The 24998-nt window shown below is 45.4% G+C and overlaps 2 protein-coding genes across 3 annotated transcripts; both read right to left on the reverse strand.

Annotated features, from left to right (window-relative positions):
- On the reverse strand, positions 1–2008 carry LOC121349982 (fatty acid-binding protein, liver). The gene is made up of 4 exons (XM_041460893.1): positions 1932–2008; positions 752–924; positions 381–470; positions 1–111 (listed from the first exon to the last, which is right to left on the reverse strand). The coding sequence occupies exons 1-4, from the start codon at positions 1996–1998 to the stop codon at positions 61–63; spliced, it is 381 nt and encodes a 126-aa protein (XP_041316827.1). The 5' UTR covers positions 1999–2008; the 3' UTR covers positions 1–60.
- Positions 2009–3157: 1149 nt separating this feature from the next.
- Positions 3158–24998, reverse strand: MYOM3 (myomesin 3). 2 transcript variants are annotated; one of them, XM_041460860.1, is made up of 36 exons: positions 24892–24998; positions 24677–24751; positions 23920–24079; positions 23116–23273; positions 21803–21898; positions 21079–21167; positions 18815–18859; positions 18477–18617; positions 17814–17975; positions 17420–17561; positions 17133–17332; positions 16806–16859; positions 16536–16663; positions 15779–15962; positions 14604–14778; positions 13920–14041; positions 13239–13426; positions 13002–13128; positions 12425–12603; positions 12236–12350; positions 11818–11974; positions 11407–11516; positions 10911–10955; positions 10642–10778; positions 9462–9606; positions 8906–8965; positions 8150–8217; positions 7804–7914; positions 7090–7177; positions 6435–6473; positions 6156–6261; positions 5260–5423; positions 4660–4696; positions 4525–4547; positions 4382–4437; positions 3158–3682 (listed from the first exon to the last, which is right to left on the reverse strand). In XM_041460860.1, the coding sequence occupies exons 1-36, from the start codon at positions 24996–24998 to the stop codon at positions 3386–3388; spliced, it is 4290 nt and encodes a 1429-aa protein (XP_041316794.1). In that variant the 3' UTR covers positions 3158–3385. The 2 variants fall into 2 exon arrangements, with proteins under 2 accessions (XP_041316794.1, XP_041316793.1); XM_041460859.1 differs by having other exon boundaries at positions 23920–24085.

A 24998-nucleotide genomic window follows, 5' to 3' on the forward strand; every position in this document is an offset into this window, starting at 1 on the left:
TTGTGGAAAGTGCACTTTATTTCAGGTATGTAAAGGTGTCACAGAGGTGGGGATCTGTCTTCAGACTTTCTTGCCTCTTCTGACAAGCGTTACTCCACCGTATGTTATAGTCTGTGGGAGACAAATACACATTTTTATAGCTAAGTGGCAGAAGTGTCTGTAATTCATGCATAAATCCATCCTAGTCCACAAGAAAATACAATCACAGCACCTGCCTGTAAATATATGTACAACATTTACATGAAGGAAAAGTTGGAGTTGGTTGTGCTCCTTGGAGCAGTCTTTGTCCACAGGGACTTTGTAGACACTATGAGCTAATCAACATTTTTGCCTTCATCATTTTTCTGCCAGTGCCTTTATTTTCACCTATTTTCACTTACCTCCACCATTTCATTTCCTTTAACTTCCTGCTCGTGAGAGAATTTATCTGATTTGCACACCAGCTTCCCGTTGACCAAGTTCACAGTGCACTGTTGGAACATTTAAAAAACGCTTTAAAAAAATTAGATTTTGGAATTCAATTCCAGTAAGTAGAGGACTAATAAATAGGAAAGAAATTACACTGATACTTCATAATGACAGCTGTTAATTTAAACTGGAGAGCACAGCATTTGAATAGGAGTTTAGGAACATTTCTGTTTGTTAAAGTGATAGAAATATTTGCAAATGGAAATGGTACAAACAAATTCCACTCACACACAAACTGAGGTTTAGGGATAAATAAAGATATCCTATTCTTGGAATGCTTTACCTTTAGTTTCCTGCCATCCATGGTGGTGATGTCAGCCTCTTTGCCGATGGTAAACGAGTTGGTTACAGATTTGTTGGGTGTTTTGGATGTCACAACAAAGTCGTTGCCTTTTTGTTGTATTTCAACAACAGGCTTAATATCTTTGGCCATTTTGATGGTGTCATCTGGCAACCCTGCAAAAATAGGAAAAACAGGATTTTTGTTACGAAAATAGCAAATTCTTTTCTCCAACAAAGGCACAAAAGATCCAAACCAGTACTGGAAGGTGATGTTCAAATTAAAAGACAATCCTGTTTTGGATTCTTCTCTTCTCTATGGGTTTTTTGCTCCATTCCTTCTAGTCTGGTTAGGTTTTGGTATGATATTTGGTGATGTGTCAGATTATACAGTTTCTTTTCCTAAGGGCTGGCCATGGGGTGATGATGCTCCATGAAAAGAACCACGTGTGCATTACTTTATTTTCCCAGGGGATGGGAGTTGGGGGATTATCTGTCCAGTCAGAGCTGGGACATTGGGAATACCTCAGACTCCCTTTTTGGGGTGTCCCTGGCATGATGTGAAGGTGTCATTGTCACCAGGAGAGGGATTGGTTCTGTCACGCTGTCACACCAGGCTTTTCAACTGGAACTGGATCTTAGTCTGCTGAATATCTCGTATTTACTCTTAAAAACCCCAACGGGAATGCTTTGTTGGCAAAGGTAAGTGCATATTTATTGGTGTAGCACCTCCTAATCCTCACAGATTAGACCTGATAATCACTCAGAGATTACTGACATTTATCACACTGACAGGTTACTGACCACTTTTCACACGTGTTAGTTACTCACAGATTACTGACAGCATTTCTGCTGCAGAAGAGGCTTCTCTACCAATAATTGGGAGGCTGAATAAGTCATTGATGGCTTGTTTTTAGTTATATGTGTTTATAAATTACAAGTAATCAACACAACAACTCTTCTTTCTTTAGGAGCTCATCCAGCATTAAGACAGGGGTTTGGGGGTTATCTGTAACCTTTCTCCATCAATTTATACAACTGTCAGCTTCTTTTCACATCCAAATTAGCTCAAACAGATTTAACCAAGCAGGGCAGTTTGTCACAGAAAGAAAAGGACAGAACCCATGGAAATGCAGCAGTAAGAGCTGTGGTGCCAGTGATTTGAGCAGGGAGCAGGCACTTACCCAGAGCCTTGAGGAAGGGCTCGAGGTTCTCCTGAGCGTAGATCTGCCAGGTGCCAGCAAACGCCATCGTGGGACACAGCGAGGGCTCCCCCTGCCCACGGGGATGCTATTTATGGAACCACAGAGGCCAGCCCAAATTGTCAGAGGGCTAATTATTAACTGGGAAACAGCAATCATTAGTGAATTATTTGTTCTTAATGGTCATAACCTCTCGTTCATGCTGCTCTCACCTTGAGGGTTGGGATGCTGTGTTTGTTGTGGGTTACTGACCTCGGGTGATTGTCCATCCTTGTTGGAAAGTGTTGCAGTGCAGCTTCATTTGTTTGCTTTTTGTCCACAACGTCTGTGTTTAACACATTTTCTGTGTCTTGAGTAGAACTCTTCAGATAAACTTATAGTTGATTGGTATTGTACAGCAGGAACTTCCTAATTACAACAATGTTCTCTGCTGTTCACTTGGACCTTAAATAGTGGATAAAGAAGGAATAAAATCATTCTATTTCTTTCAAAATTATGGGCCTCCCATTGCTTGAGGAAAAAACAATCATGTTGGAGTGGGACATGAGTGGTGACTTTATCCAGCAGATGTCAGTGATGTGCATCTAACTGAATTGAATTAAATTCAGTTTCTTTTTACTTTTGATTTTAATAGAAGATAAAAGATGGAACATTGCTTGGAGAGTGAATGGAGGAAGCAAATAGGATGTGTTCTTTTCCCTTCTCACCAACTGCACAAGGAATTCTTCACTCACTCCAGCCCTTGAGTGATGTTCCCTGCTGTCTGTGCAAGCCTGACTGTTGATTTTGGAAGACTTTCATTAGATGTGTCTTGCAATTAGATTGCTTAATTCAAACAGAGCCTGTATCCCAGGGGTGGGTGACCTCTCTAAGTTAACTTTTCATTCTATTTAAATAGAAACCCAATGCTCAGCTTTTTCCTACCAGTTCACCACCCTTTTTTTAGTAGGTAATTTTAAAGAAGGTTCACACAGAAAGAGCCACATTTGTAATTACATTTACCTGTGAGAATTCCTGATTTGCAGGGTCATTTTTATGTGTGGAGCATGTCCTGACTTCCCATGCACCCACAGGTGGAGTGATTTCATCATGGATGTACTCAAAGCAGTGCTGAGATGTCACCAAGGGTTTGAGTTTAATGACACACACACAGGCTACAAGAAAATCTTACATATAGTGATTTAATACAAAAACCCTCCACTGAAAGCCTCACGTGTGGATCCTCTGGTATTTCCCACACAGATTTACCAGGGCAGAGTCTGTCTGGAAGGTGAACATGCAGTGTACATACGTGTGAGCACACACACACACACACACACCCCAGAATTGTTCTCTAACAACTGCCAAAACACTGAAATATTGCTAAAATAAACACAGAGACACCAAAAGGCATCTCAAGGAGTTAAATTCCTCTCAAACTCAAGGAGACAATTAGTTCATTTAGGCTTTTTTATGGTAATCCCAGCTGGGACTTCCTGCTCTGTTCCTACTGGGATCTCCCCGTGTTTATAGACACTGATAGTGACCTGCCCTATTTCAGACCCATATTTATTCTTGACATAGATGCTGTATTTTCCTGTGTCTTCATTGCAGACTCTCTCTATGGTGATTGTGACCACTGAGCCCTTCACATCCATCTTGTATCTGTCCTTAAACACGATGACCTTCTCGTTTTTGAACCAGGTGATCTCTGGGTAGGGGTCTCCAGACACACAACAAGTTAAGCACAGGGTCTGTGGTGAAACAGAGAACAGAAATTGATTATGGAGCTGTAAATGTACAGGGAAATTCAGTTCATAGAATCATAGCATCATTTAGGTTGGAAAAAAACCTTTAAAATTGAGGCCAACTCTTAACCCAGCCCTGCCAAGGCCACCACTGAACCTTGTCCCCAAGTGCCACATCCACACCTCTTTTAAATTAAGAACAATAAAAATCAGTTCTCACATTTCCATTCGGTGACATTCCAACACTGATATCTGATATTCCTTTTCCTGATATCCTCCAGTACAATCAGGATTAACCTGCCTGAATTCACTGGGCCTGACTCATATTTGTCTCACTGTCTTTTTATAGCTTCCTGTGCTGTCAGGTGGCACTGAAACAGGCACTGGTGAGCTTGCAGTTACTTTGCAGGGGTTTTGTTCTGCCTGAGTAGAGGGGAATGTGAATCAGAAATGAAAGCAGGGAGTTGGGCTGATGGGAAAATCAGGCCCAACATCTAGAGGCCTTCAGAGTCCAATCCTGTGAAATGGGAGAAAGATCTGTCTGTGGAGATGACCCAGGAGGGCACCACTTCCCACCTGTGGCAGTGCAGCAGCTCAGAAAAGCTGCTGGCAGCGCACAGGAGGGTAAAACAAGGACCTTTCCTCCCCATCAGCGAGCCTTCTGTGTCTGTGCAAGGACCAGTTAATGGAGTTACTCAATATTACCTTGTCCTCCATGATGGTGGCAACATCTGGCAGACCTTGAACGACTCTGGCACGACCTGGGAATGAACAAATAGAACCTTTTAGTTTTTCTTATCAGCAAACTTGGCTTTGTTTCACTGAAGGGAAGAGATTCGTTTACTTACGCTTCTCTGCTATTGCTGCTTCCCTGAAAGGGAGAGAAAATAATTGTGGTTTTGTTTGTTAGCCATTATATTAACAATTTAGAGTGTGAGACTCAAAACAGATTTAGCTGTGAATATATTTAGGCAGGAACTTACTTTAGCCTCCTGTGCTCAGCCAGGGCATCTTCGAAAGCTGCAAGAATGAAAGGTTTTAGGGAAAGTTGCCTTTTGTTTTTGTTTGACTCAGTGGATTTAGCATTATGTTATTGTTACCAGTGCTGGGATTACATGGATAAATGTAATTATTCTCTAAATGGTATCTGTCCCTGCCTTAAGGAATCACAGCTCTGTGTACTGCTGAAATAAGTGGGACTGAGTTCTCTCTTCCCAAAGAGAAGTTCAGAGGAGAAAAATACCTCCCAACAGTTTGGAAAAGCCTTTATAAACCTGGAAGTTCTGTTCTCCAAGATGCCACCTGTGAGCTCTGTTGTCCAGTGGAGGAATTGGGCACATCCCAGGAGCAGCTGCCCCCTTCCCATCCTTTCCCCAGCAGTGCCAAGGCTCCCTAAAGGTTTCAATCCTTTCTCCTGCACACTTCCCCTCTGCTCGTGCTTCTGTGGGCTCTTCCCTGTCCTCCTTAGCACAATTCCACATGGATTCCACATGGAAATCAGCTCCAGCTCCAGAAGGGAGAGAGGAGTCCCTGCCCAGGTTTGAAGGGCTCCTGGAAAGCAGCTGAGGAGTGACTCAGCTCACCTTGCCCAGACAGGTCTGTTGACAGTTTGTGGGAGCTGTTCCCATCGAATATCTCCAGGGTGTATTTGCCCTTATCAGCCTCCTTGGGCTCCAGGATGTGCAGCCAGATCTGGTTCATGGTGCTCCCAGCTCTCATCCTGTCACGGCTTTCCAGCTGTTTCTCCCTGAGTAAGCAAGTGATGTCATTTCAGTCATATTTAGCAGAGCTGGAGAAATCACTTTTTTCTAGTGGGAGTCAGGATTTATTTCAAGGAGAGGGGAAATCCCATGGGGCTGTACTTTGAGGCAGTTTGCCAAAGCTTCATAAACTACAAAAGACCTCCTAGTTCTTATTTAAAGGATTAAATCCCATTTAGATGTTGAATATTTGTAAGTATTTAGCCCTTGAATGTTATTAAAAGTTCACCTCCTTATCTGCACGTGTAGGTGGTATCTAATAAAACACCAGCTCTCTATTTAGGAAGACATTATGAGGCTAAATTCGTCAGTGTTTGGGAAGAATTTTGTAATTTTGGGAATATTTTTTATTCAGAGTGGGGGAAGAGAGTGGTTTAGGAAAAGATGAAGTAATAAAAATAAAGTGTTTGAAAAAATTCTGTCTGTAACCAAGGAGGCTGTAACTGAGCAGTATCATAAGTGCAGCATCATTATTATTCTAGGAAAGATGATCACTTATAAATATTTCTGCAATGCTAGATAAAAATAACATGACTTTCCATTCTGGAATTCCCAGACATGTTCCAGGATGGGAGTGAATTGTGGATTTCAGCCCTCACTCAGACAAATCCACAGTTGCCTGAAAAATTTACGGGCTCAGGCCCAAATGTTTAATTTTGGATAAACAGTTACAAGGAACAGTGCTCCAGAAGCTTTGCAAATACTTTTTTGGGACTTACTTGTGGTACCAGGTGGTTTTCATGTAGTCTGTGTAGTACTTGACATCTGTGTAGATTTTGATGCCTTCCTCAGTAGGCTGGATTTTCAGAGGAGTGGCAGAAAGAGCTGGTGGTGTAAGGGAAAGACTGAAATTGAGGAGGAATGCCCAGATTTACCTGTTCCAGAACAAAATCCCAGCCAAAGCAGCAGGGAGGGGTGGTGCTGTGCTCGTTCCACACCCAGGGACAGCTGTGCCACCCCAGCTCTCCCCTGTGCTGCAGTGCTGAGAGCTGACATACCACTGATCCTGCACAGCTCCTTCAGAAGCTCCTCAAAGGCTGAAAGACAAAGATTGAAGTGTCTATAAATACAAATCATAGCAAACCACATCCAATCTGCCAGTTAATTTCACTGTGGTTAGGATGTTTTATATCCACGGGTTATTTGCTGTCTTTTTCTGTGGCAGAGCTCACTGGAAATGGAGTTTTTGCCTCTGATTCATTTGTTTTCAGATGCTGGGCATTTCTTACTAAATTTAGATGCTCCTATCTTCCTTCCCACTCACCATGTGCCTCCCAGACAGGAGATTTATGTACCAGGTTTAAGTGATGGATTCCAGATGTCGGGGCAGCATTTAATCTTGGCAGCAGAACCTTCTGATTGATTCTAGGTTGAAGTGACTGAAACATCCCTGAGCTTTTATCTGTGGGGCTTGGCAGAATTTATGATGCAGTCCTGGCTTGAGAAATGACTGCAGGTGCAAATGACATCAGCATGTAGAGCAGGAAACTCTTTAAATTTAGCCAGTAACTTTTTAGTGTGTGTTTTAATGCCTATAAAAGCACATAGGACATGTAGGTTTCATAGAAAGAGAGGATATTTGGTTTTAAATCCAAAATGAACTCAGGGCAGAGGTGTGAATGTGTCTTACTGTGTGATCCAAGGTTCTCCTACCTCCTTTTGTGAGGTCCAGCTGGGTGGAGTCCTCTCCTCGGTTATCTGAAACCACTGCTTTGTACAGGCCCTCATCTGCCTTGGTTACCTACCAAATAGTGTGTGCATGTGTAATATTGATTAAAATAACCCAAACAAGCCCCAAAACAAACAACACCCCTCCCAGAGAAATTTCCCATGTCACTGAAACAGGGCAGGATTTGGAAAAGGGGAAAAAGCTGAGATTTCCTTCTTCCTTCCCAATGAATTTGGTTGAACTGAGCAGAAATGAGGAGGAAAAAAGGGTCAATTTGCCCCAAAACTTCCTGTGAAAGGACAGAGGGGTTCAGAAGCTGTTGGTTTTGGGGGATCAGTAGCTCAGCTTTTGCCTCAGTCCCTGTGTGAAACCGGCTCTTTTCAGCCTCTCAGGATGTGTTAAACTTTGAACAGCCACCCACTGTTAAAAACATCTTATTTCTTCTTAGGATCTTCAAATCACAGCCTGGTTTGGGTTGGAAGGGACCTTAAAGATTGTTTAGTTCCAAACCCCTGCCATGAACTCCAGTGGAACTCAGATTCAGAACCTGACTGTACCATGAAAAGTTTCTTCTTTTGCTTTTCTCAGCGTTTCTTTCACTCATGGGCAATACCCCAAACCCACGTGGAATATGAATAAGATCAGCCCCCATTTTTTTGCCATTTTCCTGTGGACCTCTGAGCTGTTTGATGTTTCACCTTTGGGATCTGCAGAGTTCCCATCCCAGTCTGTGGATCAAACACTCCACCAGCTCGTGCCTTGTGATTGAAGAACCACTGGAAGTTGGTGTCCTTCCTCAGGTTTGTTGCCTGTTTGAAGTCAACATTTAGAAGTCAAAATCCATTTGATTTCTTAATTCTTGGATGTCCTAATATGAATCATCACTTACATTACTCCAGAATCTGAGAATATCCCTTCTTTGTTAAAATTTCTGCCCAAAAGAAACCATCTCCTTACTGCCACTGCAGCAAAGCATTTGCACAAGCACTGCTCATGTCCTCTGAAAATCGCACCTAAAATTCAATGCTGAAGGAATTCTGTTACCTTGCAGGTGAGGAGCACTTCACAGCTCTCCAAAACTTTCCATGTCAGGTTCTCTATGAAATGTGGACCTGGAAAAGGAATGAAATCTCTCTCGTGGTGCCTTTGCCGTGTTTCCTGCGGGAATGCTTCCATCTAGTGCTGGATTCCCGCAGTGCACCTGGGAATTCCCGAGTTTCCAGGGAACAGGGAGGGGAAACTGAAATAAATTACTTTAGATCCTTTCATCCCACACTGGGCAGCTCTGAAGCCGAGAAGGAGACTGGATTTACAACGTGGTGTCACTGTCACTAACAAGTGAATATTTTTATCCTCACCAGGAGGGAATCACCTTTCCAGTTGTAATATTTTTCCAATGAAATTGTTTTATAAACTTCTTTCTTCATCAACATAAGGTGGGAGGTGAAAGTGGAATGCATGGATCTTTACAAACTTAGCTAGAAATCCTGTTTTTTACAAGTGAATCTTAATTACAGAATGTATATTCAGGTTGGACAATTGTCAGAGTTTGAAAGTGTTCAGTGCCACAGCACTGATGCAGAAGATCTCCACTGATAAATCTGCCTAGCTTGGCTAAAACTAGTTCATTATTTTGATTTTTAAGGGCAGGGCAAAGTATCTGAAAACAAGGAGTCTTATCCTAGCGTCTTAATCAGCTTAACTAATGTGTTTAAAAAGATGCTGAAGTGAAATAAATTCACTTGGGTTTTGCCATCCTGGCCTCATTCTGACCAGTCCTTAACCTTTGGCTGACCTTACCCTGCTTTTTCTTCCATTGTCTCCGTTTTGCTTCAGCTTCTTCTGCCACTTTAGCAAAAGCTGTGGAACAGCAAAGGACAAAGTCAACAACCCCCCATGATTGGACATTTCCTCTACAATAGAGATATTTCCTCCTTGTCCTGGAGTGTAGTTGACACTTTATTACCTTTAGTGCAGTGAACCAGCTGCTAAATACACTGAATTTCCAGCCTGATCCTGCCCTGATAAATGACTACACACTCTCCACTCTGCTGCCAAGGCACAGTTCACTGCAAGCTAAAATGTAAAACATTTGGAAGGAAGAACTAAGCATTCCACTTCAGCAGACTGCTTTTATCATCAAACACCTATTTATAAAACTAAAAGCTTTAATTTATGATAAAGAGAGATTCAGATCATTTCTTAAATGATTCCTGCACTTTAAATCTGGGCTAAAATTTGCTCTCCCCATTCCCAGTGTGCCATTAGAACTGTTGGAAATACTTTGGGGCCTTAAGTTCCTCACAATGTTTCCACTGAGCATGGCAGTCTATATTTGATCCTGAATTTCACTTACATTCATCTATGAGAGCAAGGGTGAATTGACCTTTGGCTTTCCCATCTTTGAGCTGGGCTGTGTACATCCCTTTGTCATCAGCACAGAAATCCTGGATTATCAGTTCCACGAGGCCTTTCTCTTTGACAAAGTTGATTTTGTGTGTCTGTGTAAAACAAAGCACATGGGATAAACTGAAGAGAGTTCCACGTTGGAACTGCTCCTGGCACAGTTGTTTTGTACCTGTTTCCTTATAAACTCTTCTCTTTTTACAGGATGAGGAAGGCAGAGCACTGTGCTGTGCCAGGCTGTGGGATTCATCTGTTATTTATGTGTGTAGGAATGGTAGAATTGCTTCCAGCAGAGAGAAAGTTCTGTAAAACCACCTAACCCAAAACATGCTTCCTTCATGGGTATTACAGAGCTGAACCAGAATATCTGTGATTTTCAGTGGCCTGGAATTGTTACAATCTCTGATGTGTAGTTCCATATTTGGCCAGGATGAGGAATATTTCCCTCTCTTGCTGAGGTGCAGGTACCACTGAGCTCCTGCACCTGAGAGTGCCAGGTACCTAAACACAAACATCATCATTCTGCCTCACTGCCCTGTTTGCTCTGAGCAAATATTGTCCTTCCAACCAGCCTGATAAATTGTGCAGATCCCTGTCAGCTCTCCAGTGGAGAGGAGACAGATTTTAGAAGAGATAAAGCCTTGGATAAACTTGTTACATGTTGATTTAACCCCCCCAACAGGGCACTGACAGCTCTGAACTGCTCTGGCCTCGACCTGTCCTTTGTTCTGGGGGTCCTGGTTGTCATCTGGGCATTGCTGCTCTGCACTGAGCTGACAGCCCATGATTTATATTTGTGCTTCATTCTCAACTGTTCTCCCCTCTGGTCCTCTCATTCCAAGTATTTTTTAAATGTTCTAATATTAATTTGATATGGGAGGACAAGGAGGAGGCCTGAACATTTTTGTGGATGTTTGAGGAGGTTGGAGGGTGCTGTAACACAAGGGGTTATTTCCAGTGCTTTGGACTGAGAAATAAATCACTTCCATCTGCTCTTAGAATTCATGAGATTTGCCTGTATTCAGTTCAAAATCCCCATCAAAATATCCAATGGGAATTCAGAAAACTGGGAATGTGCCATGTTCAGCAGTGGGGAAGCAAGTCAAGATGAAATGCAGAATAAAACCTACCGGGGTACTGGTGAGCTCCTTGTCATTGAAGATCAGGTGCAGCTCAGCACCTGGGGACAGCTTCTCCACCTCCAGCCACAGCCTCACTTCCCCTTTCTCCAGAACATCGATGTTCCAGCCAGATATCAGCTTGATCACTGGCAACAGAGAGAACCACCAGGGGAATCACAGGCACACCGCAGGGTTTGGCCCAGCCAAAGCAGAGCTCTGCTGCCTTCCCTTTTCCCAGGCTGGCCCCCTGCTCGAGGCTCTTTGCTGCTTCAACTTACGTGGGTTCCTGATTTCGTGGCTACGTTTCAATAACTTGTCCAGATCTGAAATGCAGAGAATTAAAAGTCAACTCTCAGCCAAAACAAATTAATTGTATCAATTTAATTTAATTTGTTGATAATTTATGTCAAAGAGAAGATAAAACATTCAATAATGGGGAGGACTAGAGAAGGTGGTGAAGGGAATTGTTGGTTATGTCTGAATAAAGCATTGGGAGCGTGCTAAAGAAGTTATAAATCACTGTGACAGTGTAGCCAAATGTGAAATCTGAACTGCAGTGGAAAAATGACTTTGCAGAAGCACGGAATCTTTCCTTAGGGGACTGTAAAAGAAACTGCCCTTGGGCCTTCAAGGAATGGGAAACATCTTTTTAGTGATACCATTAAGTGACATTAGTCACTTACTATTCTTCTGCAAGAAGCTTTCCTCTAAACATCTAAGATTAGAAAATGAGGGCACACTAGTTTTTTGTTGTTGGCAATTATCAGTTTTTACCTTCTTTTGTTAAAGTGCAGCTGGCAGAGATATCATCATCTACATCCGTGACCTCCACTGAATACACACCCAGGTCCTTTTCTGAGGGCTCTTTCAGTATCAGTTTTGATCTAGAAGTAAAAAGAATAATAGCAAAAAATATATATTTTCCTCAGAAATGATCTCTCCTGTAACAGAATTTGATATACCCGGAACAGGAAATGTAGAAATCATTGGAATTTATAAATGCCACTGAGGAGCAAGGTAAAGATTTTGGGAATAAGATGGCAGCTGCTCCCCAGATTGCACTGATCAGTCTATTTCATGGACTCCAGGGCTGGGAATCAGGGAAAGGACAGGAAAACATCTGGCTTCAGGTTTTTCTTGGTGTTTAATGTGTTCTTTACTCACCAGTGTGCATTAGATACTCACCTATTGCCTTTCTCTTCAATCTGGACTCGGTCAGGATCTGGAGGTCCCTCATAGTCCTTTGACCAGATAAATTCAGAGGAGTCATTCTTTTCAGGAGCTTCAAAGGCCATGTAAATGAAACCCTCTTCATCCACTCCTAGTTCAATTTCATTTGTACCTGGATGAGCGAAAAACCCGCAAAACATTCCTTACCAAAGGAGATCAGGGTTGAGCTTCTGCACATCTAACTCAAAAACAACCCCCAGAACCAAACCACACAGAGCACAGTCAGAGCTAATTAATTTGGGTAGCTTGATTTGTTCATCTTTGTTTTACTGAAGGTGTTTCTTGCTGTGAAACAACTAGCTGATGCTGATTTCCACCCAAATCATACATTTATTTACAGACTGGCCCAGTCTCATGGCTTTTAGCTTCATACCAGGTTTGGTTTTAGCCACCACAGGGTCTGAGGGGAGTGAAGGGGGTCCAACTCCAGCCTTGTTCAGTGCTCGTACTCGGAAAATGTAGCACTTCCCTGTTTCCAGGTCTGAAACCTGCAGGAAACACAGCCAGCAATTAATGTCAGACTAGGACAAGCAGCACTGGGACACTAAGAGCAGCTACAGACCTTCATGTGGGTGGTGGCTGTGGGCTGCTTGTTTATCTGTTTCCACTCTTCTGAGCCTTCTTCACACAGGTCTATGAAATAGCCTGTGACTGGTCCTGCCCCCAGGTACAGAGGAGCTTCCCAGTGCAGCTGCAGGGAGGAGTCCCTCACCTCAGTGCACCTGACATCGTAAGGAGGGCCTGGCACAAAGGGAACAGGGAAAACCGCAGTTGGGTTGGGATCAGAGAGCAGAGTTTAGGGTAGCAGTTGAGTAGTGGGTCTGTAGGGGATGGTTTCTGTGGTAATTAGGGGTAGGTTTATGAAATAGCATAACCAGCTGCTTTAATGGTATTTGCTGTGGTGTAAAGAAAAGAGGATTTAGAGTTTAGATCCTGATCCTTCATTCTCTGGAAACAATATTATTAAAAATACCTCTATCTGTGTAATGCAGGAATAACACCCTGCATCAGAACAGCCCTGGAAGTGTTTTGTGCTTTTCTGTCCTGGAAGCAACCATTTCTATGGTAGAAACCCCTTGGAAGAGTGAGGTGATAACAAGCTGGTGACATTTTCCTGGATGGTTTTACGTGAGGGATACCTGGCTCTGGCATTGTCCATTCCTCACATCTGAACAAGTCACTGGGCTCGGACACTTCCCCAACTCCAGCCCTGTTCATGGCACGGGCACGGAACTCGTACAGGTGCCCCTCCTGCAGGCTGCTGACCTTGGGGTGCAGAAGGGCAGACGTGGTCAGTTCAGCAGGACACTGAAGAAGCAGAAAAAGCCCAGCTCACCCTTGGGGCAGCTGTTGCCAGCTGTGCCCCAAATGGATACCGTGCAAACGCGCCGAGGGATCGGCCGAGTGTTGACTTCGTGCCAGTCGGGCTCAGAGTGGTCGTGCTGGTCCAGGAAATATCCCAGGATCTTTGTTCCTCCTTTGTGCTTCGGGGCTTTCCAGCCAATGGTCATCTCAGTCTTGCCACAGTGCAGCAGCACAAAGTCACGAGGGGCAGAGGGACAGGCTGGGCACAGAGGGACAGACAGAACAGCAGTGTCGGCACAGTGTTCACTGGGAGTCACAGCAAAAGCCTTGGATGTGTCTCAGGAGGTCCCTTGCCTGGTGCTTTATGGTTTGTGTGGCAGAAAAGATGGGAGCAGTGGGTTGATAAAACGGGGAACATGCAGGGTTAGGTCCTGGATGGTGTGGCTGTAGGATTTTCTGATTTCCCTGGGAAATTCCCAATGTTGGTTTCCAGACATCTAATAACTGAGCACTTAAAATGGTCACTTGTACCCAGAGCCAAATTAACACCACAAATGTAACATACTGCTAGGCCAAAATGCTAATTAATTAACTCTGTCCACGCTTGGCAAGTGTAATTGACGGCAGAAGCTTCAGGGTACAAGAAGATGAGTTCCCTTTTGTTTTGTTCCTCAGACACTGTCACCATAGCAGGCAGTGGTGGCTGTGCCTGACAGATGGGGCTGGAGGGGTTTCATTTGGTCACTACTCACCGATTGCTGCCCTCACAACGATGGGATCTGTTTCTGGTGAGCTCTCACTCAGTCCTGCATCACTGACAGATTTCACACAGAACACATATTCTTTTCCAGGCTGCAGCCCAGGAACAGTAAATCTGGGAGAGCAAATTAATATGTTTGTGTTTGCCTATGCACAGGTAAACGGTGCTAGAACAGACAGCAACACAACTTAATAAGGCTTAGTTCTTGCAAAATCATTGTTTGTCATTACAAATTAATGTGTCACATGAAATGGCTCCAGATAACTCACAGTGGGTATGGATCAGATGGAGAGGAATTACCATGGGCAGGGAGATAAACAGGACTTTTTAATGGACCTTTTCTGCTTGACATGTGACCCCCACAGCTGGAGAGTGACTGTAAATTCTGCATGTGATTGACACCGACTTACTCTAGTGGAAAACAGGCAAACCCATGGAATGTGGTTGTGCTGGTGCCCCAGGCTCAGTGGGGCTGTACAGCCCAGCCCGTGGAGAGCACACAGCCTTGGAGCAATCCTGACCCCTCCGAGAGGCCCTGGTGTTGGTGTGCCTGCCAGCCTGTGCGTGGGGACTGAAGGAAGTTCTTTTTTTAACTGAAACACGACTCCAGGCAGAAACAGAAGAATGCAGGTTGGGCCCCTGGCATCCCTGAGCAGAGCAGAGGAGCTGCACTCACTCGTTGCCTGTCACTGGCTTGTTATTGACTGTTTGCCATTCCTCCGTGCCCGTCTCCCGGCAGTAGATGTAATAGCCAAGGGGCTCCAGGCCATCCTTGGGCTTGTCCCACTGCACAACAACAGATGTCTTGGTGTCTCTGAAGGCCAAAACCTGAGATGGTGGAGGGGGAGGAGCTGAAAAAGGGAAGAAACAAACAAACAACAAAGACAAAAGTAGTGAGGGTTAAAAGCTATAATTTAAAAAAGCCCAAACTATTAGAAATGAGTTGGCCTGTTTGATCTATTCACCCTTTTCCAGAGCATCATTTTCAAATTGTTGCCCAGGGAAGCTGTGGCTGCCCCATGCCTGGAAGTGCCCAAGGCCAGGTTGGATGGGGCTGGAGCAGCCTGGGAGGGTGGAAGGTCCCTGCCTATGGATGAGCTTTGAGGTCCCTTCCAACCCAAACCATGCTGGGATTCAGTGGAATTAGAGCAAAATGCCACAGACAGGGGCCCACTCTACAGGATCTGGCTTTGTGCTTGGGTTTGCCAGATGACTTCTTCCTCTCCCACTGATGTCTGCAGATACCCCACACAACCTCTTCTGAAGCAGAGGAGAAACAAAGCTCGTCTTTTGATTGTCCCTGAACTGGGACCTGCTTCACTCTGCATTTCCATCTATGAGTGAACACTGAGGAGCAGTTTCAGTGTGGGACAATACACAAATAAAGAGTCAGTGCTCATCCCTCTGCAGAAGAGAAACACCAACGTGGGCCTGTGGTCCTCCTTCTGCCAGCTCAGTCCAGGGAGAAAACAACTCAGAGCAGCCCTGCAGAGGCTGCTGTCCTGGCTGAGCCCCCCAGCCCAGGCTGCTGCAGCCTCCTGTCATTCCGTCCACGCTGTCACCTCCCTCACACCATGCTGGAAGCATCCTTAGATTAAACACAGGCTTCAACTGTTCCTATTTTATTAAATGTAATTCCCTGCTCACTGCTTGCTCAGATTAACACTGCCCTCACCAACTGCAAACCAATTAAAGAAGGATTTAGGGCTTCAAGAGATTTCCTTATATCAAAGTACTGCTGTGTAACCATAGACCGTGCAGTTCAGAGGGGAGCGTGGGCAGGGGATCCCCCTGATTCCTGGCATCCCCTGTGGCCAGGGTTAGTGCAGGGCACAGCAGGGCAGGGGTTACCGGGCTGTGCCCCGGCGGTGACGGGCGCGCTGGGCACCGAGGGCTCGCTGATCCCAAACTTGTTCACGGAGCGCACGCGGAACCGGAAGGATTTCCCCTTCTCCAGACCGAAGAGTGCAAATCTTGGGGAGTTCACTGGCGTCTCCAGGTTCACCATTTGCCAGGAGTTGCTGCCTACGAGCGACTGCAATGAAAAATGTGATGATTCACAACTCTGAAAGTGAGCACAAAACCCTCCTGACCAATAAAAAAGCTGCGCTTTGTAGGAAAGGAATTTGAAAAGCTCCAAACAAAACACAAACCAAGCCATAAATTATGTATTTCTTGTGGGTGTACCCAGTTTTCACCCTTGGCAGCAGAGGGCCCCTTTGCTACAGGAGGTTAGATGTAAGGATGCATGAAAGGAGATTGGCAGAAGATACTAATTAACCAACAGAGTGATTAGTGGGGACAGGACAGTGAGGTATTGTGCAGTTCTTCACAGCTTTTCCACCTTTCAGGGCTGGAACAGTTCTTCCTGTCAGAATTGTGCCTGTGGTATTAAAATTCCTTGTCCATTCCTTGTTAGTCATTAGTCCTTGAGAGTCAGGGCCATGGCTCAGGGGATCTGTGGGGCTGGAGGAGGCTGAACCAGCTGGGTTTGAGGCTGGATCTCCCCAGTTCCTAACTGGGAATGGCCTCACCTGTGCCATGGCCCACCTGAAAAAGAAATGGTTCTTCTCTGCAGCTCCCCTCCTGTGTGGTATTATTTTCTTACCTTTTCCACATAATAATTCAGTGGCTCTCTGCCTCGTGGATCTGGTTCATCCCAGGCCAAAGCCACATAATCTTCTCTGACCTCACTTGCATGAACATTGGTGGGTGGCAAGGGAATTTTAATGTGTCCTATGGGAAGGCAGAAAAGGCTTCAGCGATCATGTGGCAGGAAAATAAAAATTCTTTTTTAATGGATTCTGTTCTCCCACTATAAATTAAGATTCTTCAATATAAAGAAGGAGACAAACAATTTGAGGAAATTTGAACTCACCCTCCAGGTCATCCTTGGATATTTCTATGGTCCTGCCCTGGTCGTATGGAATCACTGCAATGACAAACAGGGCAGAGTTACCCACCCACAGGAGGAGCTTGGGGAGAAAGACAGAACCCAGGACTGGCTCGTTGGTTCTGTGCACAGTTATAGACATTTTATGTCACAAACAATGGTACTCTGAGCTTTTTCTGTTCAGAATGCTCCCAAGATGGGCTCAGCAAAGACATTTTTGGGAATGGGGAGGATCTGGACAATCTGCACTCAGTTATTCCTGCAGCCTCCCGTGGTCCCGAGGGAGCAGATTGTCCTGGCTTTGGTACCCACCTGTCACTCTCTTGTCCCTGCTGGGGTCGTGGGTGGTGACAGGGTCACTGGCCCTTGAAGGGTGGCTGGTGCCAGCCTTGTTGACAGCCTTGACCCGGAACTGGTACGTCTGTCCCTCAGCCAGGCCCAGCACTGGGCACCTGCAGCCCTTCACAGGCTGGGCACTGCACTGCAGCCACTCCTCTGAGCCAGCCACACACCTGCAAGGACACACAGCCCACAGGCCTCCTTTGTTCTATTGCCACGTAAAATAGGGTTTCTTAGCTCCAGGATGATGCCTTACAGACCTTTCAATGAGGTATCCCAGGATGGGGCTTCCTCCATCATCACTGGGTGGTACCCAGGAAAGGATCAGGCAGTCTTTGTTCACATCGTGGCATCTCACATTGAGGGGGGATCCTGGGGCACCAGCTGTGAGTGCTGCAGCATCTGCAAAACACCAGCTCAGGGTGGGTAGGTTCTATTCTTTTCTCTTCCAGAATTTTCACTGAGTAACTTAATTTTAGGAACCTAAGGGCCTCTCCCAGTAACACAATTTTCTAACACTGAAATCACCAGCGAAAATAAGATTTGGTCATTGTGGTAATTGTATCCACACACAAAATTAGGAGCTGTTTCCTTGTGTGTGAGGGGAGGGAATTCCTTTATGCCAGGGTCTTAGGAAAGGAGATCTGCAGGTACCTCTAACAAACACATAGGTGGTCTGCTCCTTGTATCCATGCAGCGAGGGGACACGGACGGTGTAGAAGCCCTCGTCCTCCTTGTGAGCACACAGCACTGTCAGAGAGGCCTCACGCTCCTGGGACCTCAGCTCCTGACCTTCTGAGTCCTGCAGCAGCTCCCCTGTGGAGCAGGAGAAGGGAAAGGGAAATTCACCTGGATTTGCCTGGTTAGGAGTGGCAGTACTTATTTCCACATGCCTCAGAAAGCACAGAATGAGATGAGGGATCTCTAAGACATTTCTGGATTATTTTTGTGCCTCCAGATTTCAGCCGTGGACTCTGATCCACAGAAAGACTCAAGCAGAACAACATAGAGTATCCAGAAGTTTTTCTGACTGGAGAACCACAGGCTTTTTAAACTAAGGGTCTTCAAATATTTTTATGAAGAGGAATGTCATAAATATACCTCCAAAACATTTCAATGGTATCATCCTTTACAAACAGGGAGAAGACAAACATTAAATAGTAACATCTGTAGCTTGAGCAGAGCTGAGAACAGCTCAGGAATCCTGGATTTTAATGATTTTGGGTTTTTTTTCTGTGTACATTCAGTCACAGCTGTGAATTCCAGTGGGACATCCCCAGAGGTAAATGCACATAAACTCAGCTGTTGCCTACAAACCATCTCTGAACCAGGTGATGCCTCGTTGGTGGTCCAGTAAATCAGAGGAGAAGTAGCAGGAGAGGGTGAAAGGCTCCTTTTCTCTTGCAAATAAGGGTTTCAGTGGAAAAGCAAAATCTGCCTCTCTGGCCAGAAGGGATCCTGTGGAATGAAAGTCAGCATGATAAAGAACCTTCCAGAGCCTTCCTCCTGTAGTATTTTTATTGTCATATATTTAGTGTGAGCCTTGCACACTTTGCATGTGCAGTCAGGCTGACAGGAAAAGCTCTCAGGGAAAAAAGAATCAAATTGCATCAGGCTATAAAAATAATTAACAATAACATCAATGATTTACTCACTTTTGTATATTTCTGAATCAAATCCTGATTTCTTTCCATAATATTCTGTAAGAGAAGAGGAAAACACATTTAGCAAATCTCATGGAGTGTTTTTCTTATTAACTTAATAACACCCAGTGATGCTCAGCAAACTGTTTTTCCCTCAAGCCAGCCCTTGATTTGAACCTTTAAAGTGTCACTATGGGCTAAAAGTTCAATTCATTTGACAGCTGATGCCCTTCACGAGCCTCTGGGGATGTGGCTGCAGAGGAAATTGTTCCCATGACTGTCCAGGGGAAGCAATCCTGCTCCAAATGCTCATGTGCACACGGTTATTCAGAGCTAAGAGGGCTTTGTCACTTTGGCTTCTGCCTTTTCAAGCAGGCAAGGTAAAGCCAAATGAAATAAAGATTTGAATAAAAGCAACCCCCTGGGTTTTAACAGCATTCCCAGAGGATGGTGTGGGATTCTTGGAAACTACCAGTGACTGGGACTTCAGGATTTAACCAAAGAAAACGATGTTTGTGCTGAGACAGAGGCAGCTCCTGGAGCTCAGGGCAGGATGTCCCCAAATCAGCTGTTGCTGGATTCTCTGCAGTGTCACAGCTCCTCCACCTGCTCTGGCCTCTTGGCATCACAGCCCAACGTGAAATCATTTGGAGCTGAAACCCAACAACTGATGCACTCAGGATGAAACTGAGGTACTTTTCTCTCAAGTTGCAACCAATGCTCATAAAATAAAGCCTGTGCTTCCAGTGGTGAAGTTTGGCAGTAGCAGACCAAAAAATGAGGAGTGAGTGTGAGGAGGGAAATACAAAGCCCTGGAGATGAAACAGCCCTGTGAGACCCTCAGTGATGTCTCAGGGGAAGTGAGAGTGGATCCCAGGGACCCTCCCCTGGCATCGAGGCCTTTGCAGGCAGCCAGGGCCAGGGCAGGAGATGCCATGGCCTGCCTGGGCACCAGGAATGTTTCCAGGGGAGGCAGGATTAAGGCCTGGCTGTAATCTCTATTTTCAGAGCAGTAAATACAGATTGCAGAAGGAAGACTCGGGTTACTGGGATGGCTCTGGGGGAGGAGCAGTGTCTGCAGTGCTTTGCAGTCCCTGGTGAGGGACAGGTTAACAGGCCTACTCAGAGGTGAGGAGAGCTGTCCCAGCCAGGCCCACAGCCCCTGTTCCATCCTCATCCTGCTCTGATCCTAAAGATCCCCCAGGGAATTGAGAGGAGCCAGTTATTATTGGATGGAATTTTTCCTTCAGGCTGCTGCTTTGTGGCAAAGGGCAGCTCCTGTTGTGGCCACACTGTGAGAACCTCCTGGTAACTTTTCCTGTCTGCCTGCATTAGGGTAGGGGGAATTTGGGAATCTGGGAAGGATGCAAATGAAGGTTTTCTGGGCTGGTGTATCTGTCCTTTTAGAATATGCCTGCTGCATACTTCCAGTTGTGCTGAATTTTGGCACTCTTTAATTAAAGGACCTGAAAGGTGTGATAATCCACTGCTTTTACAATCCTGGAGTCACAGTGTCCTTCAGGGATCTGCATCCCAGACAGGATTCAGATCAAAATATGGCATGTGAAAGTAATAACAGCACCCATGGCAGAGGGCTCTGTCAGTCCCACTAAAGAGTGTAATTGTCTTCAGCCCTGTAAGTCTCTTCTGTCCATGCTTTGTATTACAAAATTGTAATTTAGATATAAATAGATGAAATGTGAACAGCTAAACTGTGATCCTGTGAGACTGCTCTGCATATTTCCTAAAGCTTGAGATTATTTCCCTTTTTGAGTGCTGGTGGTTTATTTACTTCCTTCCCCACGTCTGCCTTTGGCTGTGCACAGTGTGTATCTGTGGAGTCTGTGCCAGTTATTTTAAGAACAGCACAAATTCAAGAGGAAAATCAGTATTTACTGATTTCAGGGAAAAACGTGGCATTCCCTGCAATAATGCACTGAGAGGTCCCACTGAAAACCACAGTTCTTGGGGAACCATTTCTGGCTTATCTTTAGCAGACTCTCTGAGAGCATGTTGAGTTCCACTGTGGGGCTGTTTCCTAGCAGTCCAGAAGAAATAAGCACCTAAATTTAGTACAATTTTATCCCAGTGAAAGGACAGCTGTGTCCATATGGAATCTGAAAGGAAAACCTTTGGCTGGGCCCAGGAGTGACTTAAGGAAGAGAAGCTGTTCTATCCTTTTCCAGAGTGGCTGTGTGTGCCTATCAAATAATGAAAATATTTGGAAGACCCTGCAGTATTGGAAAGTTGAAACCCAAAGGAATATTTGTACTTACTCCTGACAAGCACTGTAGCAAAAGAATAAGCTTCACCATACTGATTCTTTACCTCCACACTGTACTCAGCTGAATCTTCCATGGAGCATCTGAAAAAAAAAATAAATAAAAAATTCCCCTTCTTCATATTTCACAGGACAAATTCAAAGGGGTTCCCCTTTAATCCCAGAGGTGTTTGCTTTTCATCCAGAAGCTGCTTTTCCTTTCAATTCCAAGGATTTCTGGTACTTTGTAGTCAATTATTTCTCTAGAGACCCAGAAAGAAACCATTTTAAGTACTGAAGAAGCAAAAGGCCTGTGGAACACTTGATTGCACTGAAGATTTGTATTTGTCTGTCACTGATAATTCATAGATCACAACTAATGTTGTTCTGATTACACTGATCCATCCCAAATCACATTTTTTTGTCTGCTCATGAAGTGCTTAGTGTGCATTCCTTAGCCTGAAGGAAAAAATGGTGCTGATATCTAAAAAAGAAGAGCAGAGGTAAATTAAGCCATTAACTTTTGTTTGGTTTTGGTTTATTTTTCATAGATTTTTTTAAACCTTGTGAACTGCTGTGGAGATTGGCAAAGGTTTAGCTCAAACACAACAGCCTAAAGGCAGGCAAGGTCAGATTCCAGAAGAATTACTTGGTTTGTTTATCATACACAGACTGGGAATTTAGGGCGAGCAGGTCTCACTCAGCTGAAAAGGCAGCTCAGCCAAGGGCACAGCCATTACCTGCTGATGTGCAGGGTCAGCATCCCAAATTTATTTTTGATCTTGTATTTTCCTGCTGGGGCTCGGCGGGGATCGATGGGGATTCCATTTTTATACCTGGTGGAAAAGAAGGAAACGTGCTGTTAGGGAAGGACCCACATCAACCACCACAGGAAAGAGGAGGAGACACAATTCCTACCACAACAAATTCCCTCTTTTACAGATCTCCCTTTTCAATCCCAACCAGTCTGGCAGTGAAACCCAGACCCCTCCATGCTCCTGTGTGGCTGCTCAGCCTTGGCTTCACATCCCCTGCCCTGCAGCTCCTGTGAGTGAGTTCACAGATGTCTCTTCCTTGTGTTCCCGGGGATGTGTGGGAGGCTCAGATTCTCTTTGCTCTCTGAATGATTCACAGAGGTCGTTCTGGAAGGACACAGGACATGCAGAGCTGCTGCCCACGAGTCATTAGTAATGCAAATGTTTGCACACTTAAACCTTCCAGAGGAGGAATGGCCAATCACTTCAAACTGATTGAAATACACTTTGCAAATTGGGCTTTTGAGATGGTCTTTCATTTATTTCTGGTATTTATGGAGTGTGCTGCACTCAGGTCCAGTCCATAACATTCTCCCCCTGAGGTTGGTTAATATGCAAAGGGAGTAAGTGACAGTTGTGTTGTATTTTACAAAGTGTAGAAGCAGCAGCAGTTTAATGCTGAAACTCTCATGGTGTCCAAGGCAGCCAAGCCTTGTTGGGGCTTGTTTGTGGTGATTTAGTGCTGAAAGGAAGTTCTGCTTTTTGAGACTTAAATCCCAATTCTGCCTGCAGGAAAAGCAAAGGAAACAGGGAAAGCTCCATGAGCATCAGCCCTGTCCCAGGAGGATCCCATGGGACTGTCCAGGGAAAGCTCCATGAGCATCAGCCCTGTCCCAGAAGGATCCAACGGGACTGTCCAGGGAAAGCTCCATGAGCATCAGCCCTGTCCCAGGAGGATCCCATGGGACTGTCCAGGGAAAGCTCCATGAGCATCAGCCCTGTCCCAGAAGGATCCCACGGGACTGTCCAGGGAAAGCTCCATGAGCATCAGCCCTGTCCCAGGAGGATCCCACGGGACTGTCCAGGGAAACCTCCATGAGCATCAGCCCTGTCCCAGGAGGATCCCACGGGACTGTCACTGCCTCCAGGCCCCCATGTCCCTGCTGGTCCAACCCCTCTGGACACTGAGGTGTTTTCTGTCACCTCTGCAGCTCTCCCTCCCTCCCTCCCTCCTCGTGGCAGGACAGGGCGGTCACTGCCGTGTGCCCGCGCCCGTGGCCGTGCTGGCAGTGCCATACCAGGTGGCCTGTGGCACAGGGACGCCCAGGGTGGTGCATGCCAGGGTGACATCCATGCTCTCCCAGACGGCGTGTGCCCGCAGCGGGATCCAGAGCAGGGGCGCCCGCCCCGCGCGCAGCTCCAGCAGCTCCTTCTGCAGGCAGGCCTTCTGCAGAGCCTGTGCAGGGACACACGGTAAGGGCACTGCAAACGGGGTGCTCTTATGCCACTCTCACATTTTCTGTGCTAGGATTTTCTTCTGAGAAGCCTCAGAAAAGAAATGTAAATAATAACTATCTGATTGCCTTGGAATGTGGTCTGGAGGTTGTTTACCAACAGGTGCGTCTTTGGTTGGTCTCATGTGAGTTGTTTTTACTTGATGACCAGTCATGGTCCAGCTGTGTCAGACTCTCTGTCTGTCACGAGTTTTTATTATCCATTCCATTCCATTCCATTCCATTCCACTCCATTCTATTCCACTCCATTCCATTCCATTCCTTTCCTCTCCTCGCCATCTGATGAAATCCTTTCTTCTATTCTTTTAGTATAGCATTTTAAATATAATATAATATCATAATATAATAAATCAGCATTCTAAGAAAGATGGAGTCAGATTCATCTCTTCCCTCATCCTGGGACCCGTGAACACAACCACACTCTTACACAAATTCTCTGACACGAGGGACCTGTGGTAATGTTTCAGTGGCAGGGGTGCAAGGCCTTCAGTTGGAGGGATTTTGGGGTTGTCCTAACACCTGCTTTGGTGTAGGATCACAGTTTTAGCCCTGCTGGCAGCTGGTGCCAGCAGAGGTGTCTGCTCTGACCTTCCTGCGCAGGCCCTTGCGGTCAGCCCTCACTCGGAGCTGCCTGCAGATCCTCAGGAGCTCCTCTTCCATCTTCTCCATGTCATTCCCAAAACAAATCCTCTTCTGCCCCCTCTGTTCCAGCTCCAGGAGCTCAGCTTCCCTTCTTAGATTGTACTCCCTGGAACTACATGATGATAAAAGCCGACAGAAGTCAGGATAAAACGTTTTTTCTCTTTTTTTAGGGGTGTTTTTTGTTGTTGGTAGCACACTTTTTGGTTAAATCAGGAGTGGTAAGGACAGAAACACCAGCTGATGGAGTGTGGGTAGGAATGCCAGGGAATTATCCCCCACAGGAACCAGCACTCCCAGAAGAGATCAAACTTCCATGGGGACCCACTGTTTGGCCCCTTCTAATCCTGGGGAGGAAGCTGGGAAAAGGATCAAAGAGAGGCTAAGATTTTCTGGGAAAGAGGGAGAGTCCCATCTGTTACTATTCATTAATTAATCTGTCAGTATTTTCCATTCATTCCTTTAAAATCTGGTTTCTCTCACACCCCTACATGTAAGCAGGGCAATGTTCCTCATTATCACATGGCAGCATCATTTAATTTCCTGCATTTTAGTTGAGGCCTGGTGTTTTTAAAGGAAGAACCTCTGGGTTGAACCTGCTCTTTTTGCTTTCAACAGAATAAATTGGGAGCTGTGACCCTGCCACAGAGCTGTGATGTTGCCCACAATGGTTATATTGGAGTTACAATAATAATTCCTGACTTACTTTGCTGTTTCAGAGGTCAAGGCAAGGGCAGCTGCTATCGATAAGTCTGAAGGGCTGAAGGTCTCCTCTTCCTCACTTCCAGGGCCAGGTTCATGGAAAAGAATCCAGATAATGTTCCATCATTGCACCAACTCAGAATTCTACAAATCCATGAATGTGTGGAAAGCCCTGTGTGCACCTGATGGACTCAGCCTATCCCTGACTCTGGGACTTACCTGGTTTTAAACCTTTTTTTCCTGGTTGTGGAGGTCATTTCCAAGCTCTGTTTCCTCTCCTCCTTCTGCTCCTCCTCTCTGTGGTGGAAAAAGGCTCGGGTTCCCAT

The sequence above is a fragment of the Pyrgilauda ruficollis genome, unplaced genomic scaffold (assembly GCF_017590135.1).
Source record: "Pyrgilauda ruficollis isolate IOZ18807 unplaced genomic scaffold, ASM1759013v1 scaffold149, whole genome shotgun sequence".
NCBI classification, from domain to species: Eukaryota; Metazoa; Chordata; class Aves; order Passeriformes; family Passeridae; genus Pyrgilauda; species Pyrgilauda ruficollis.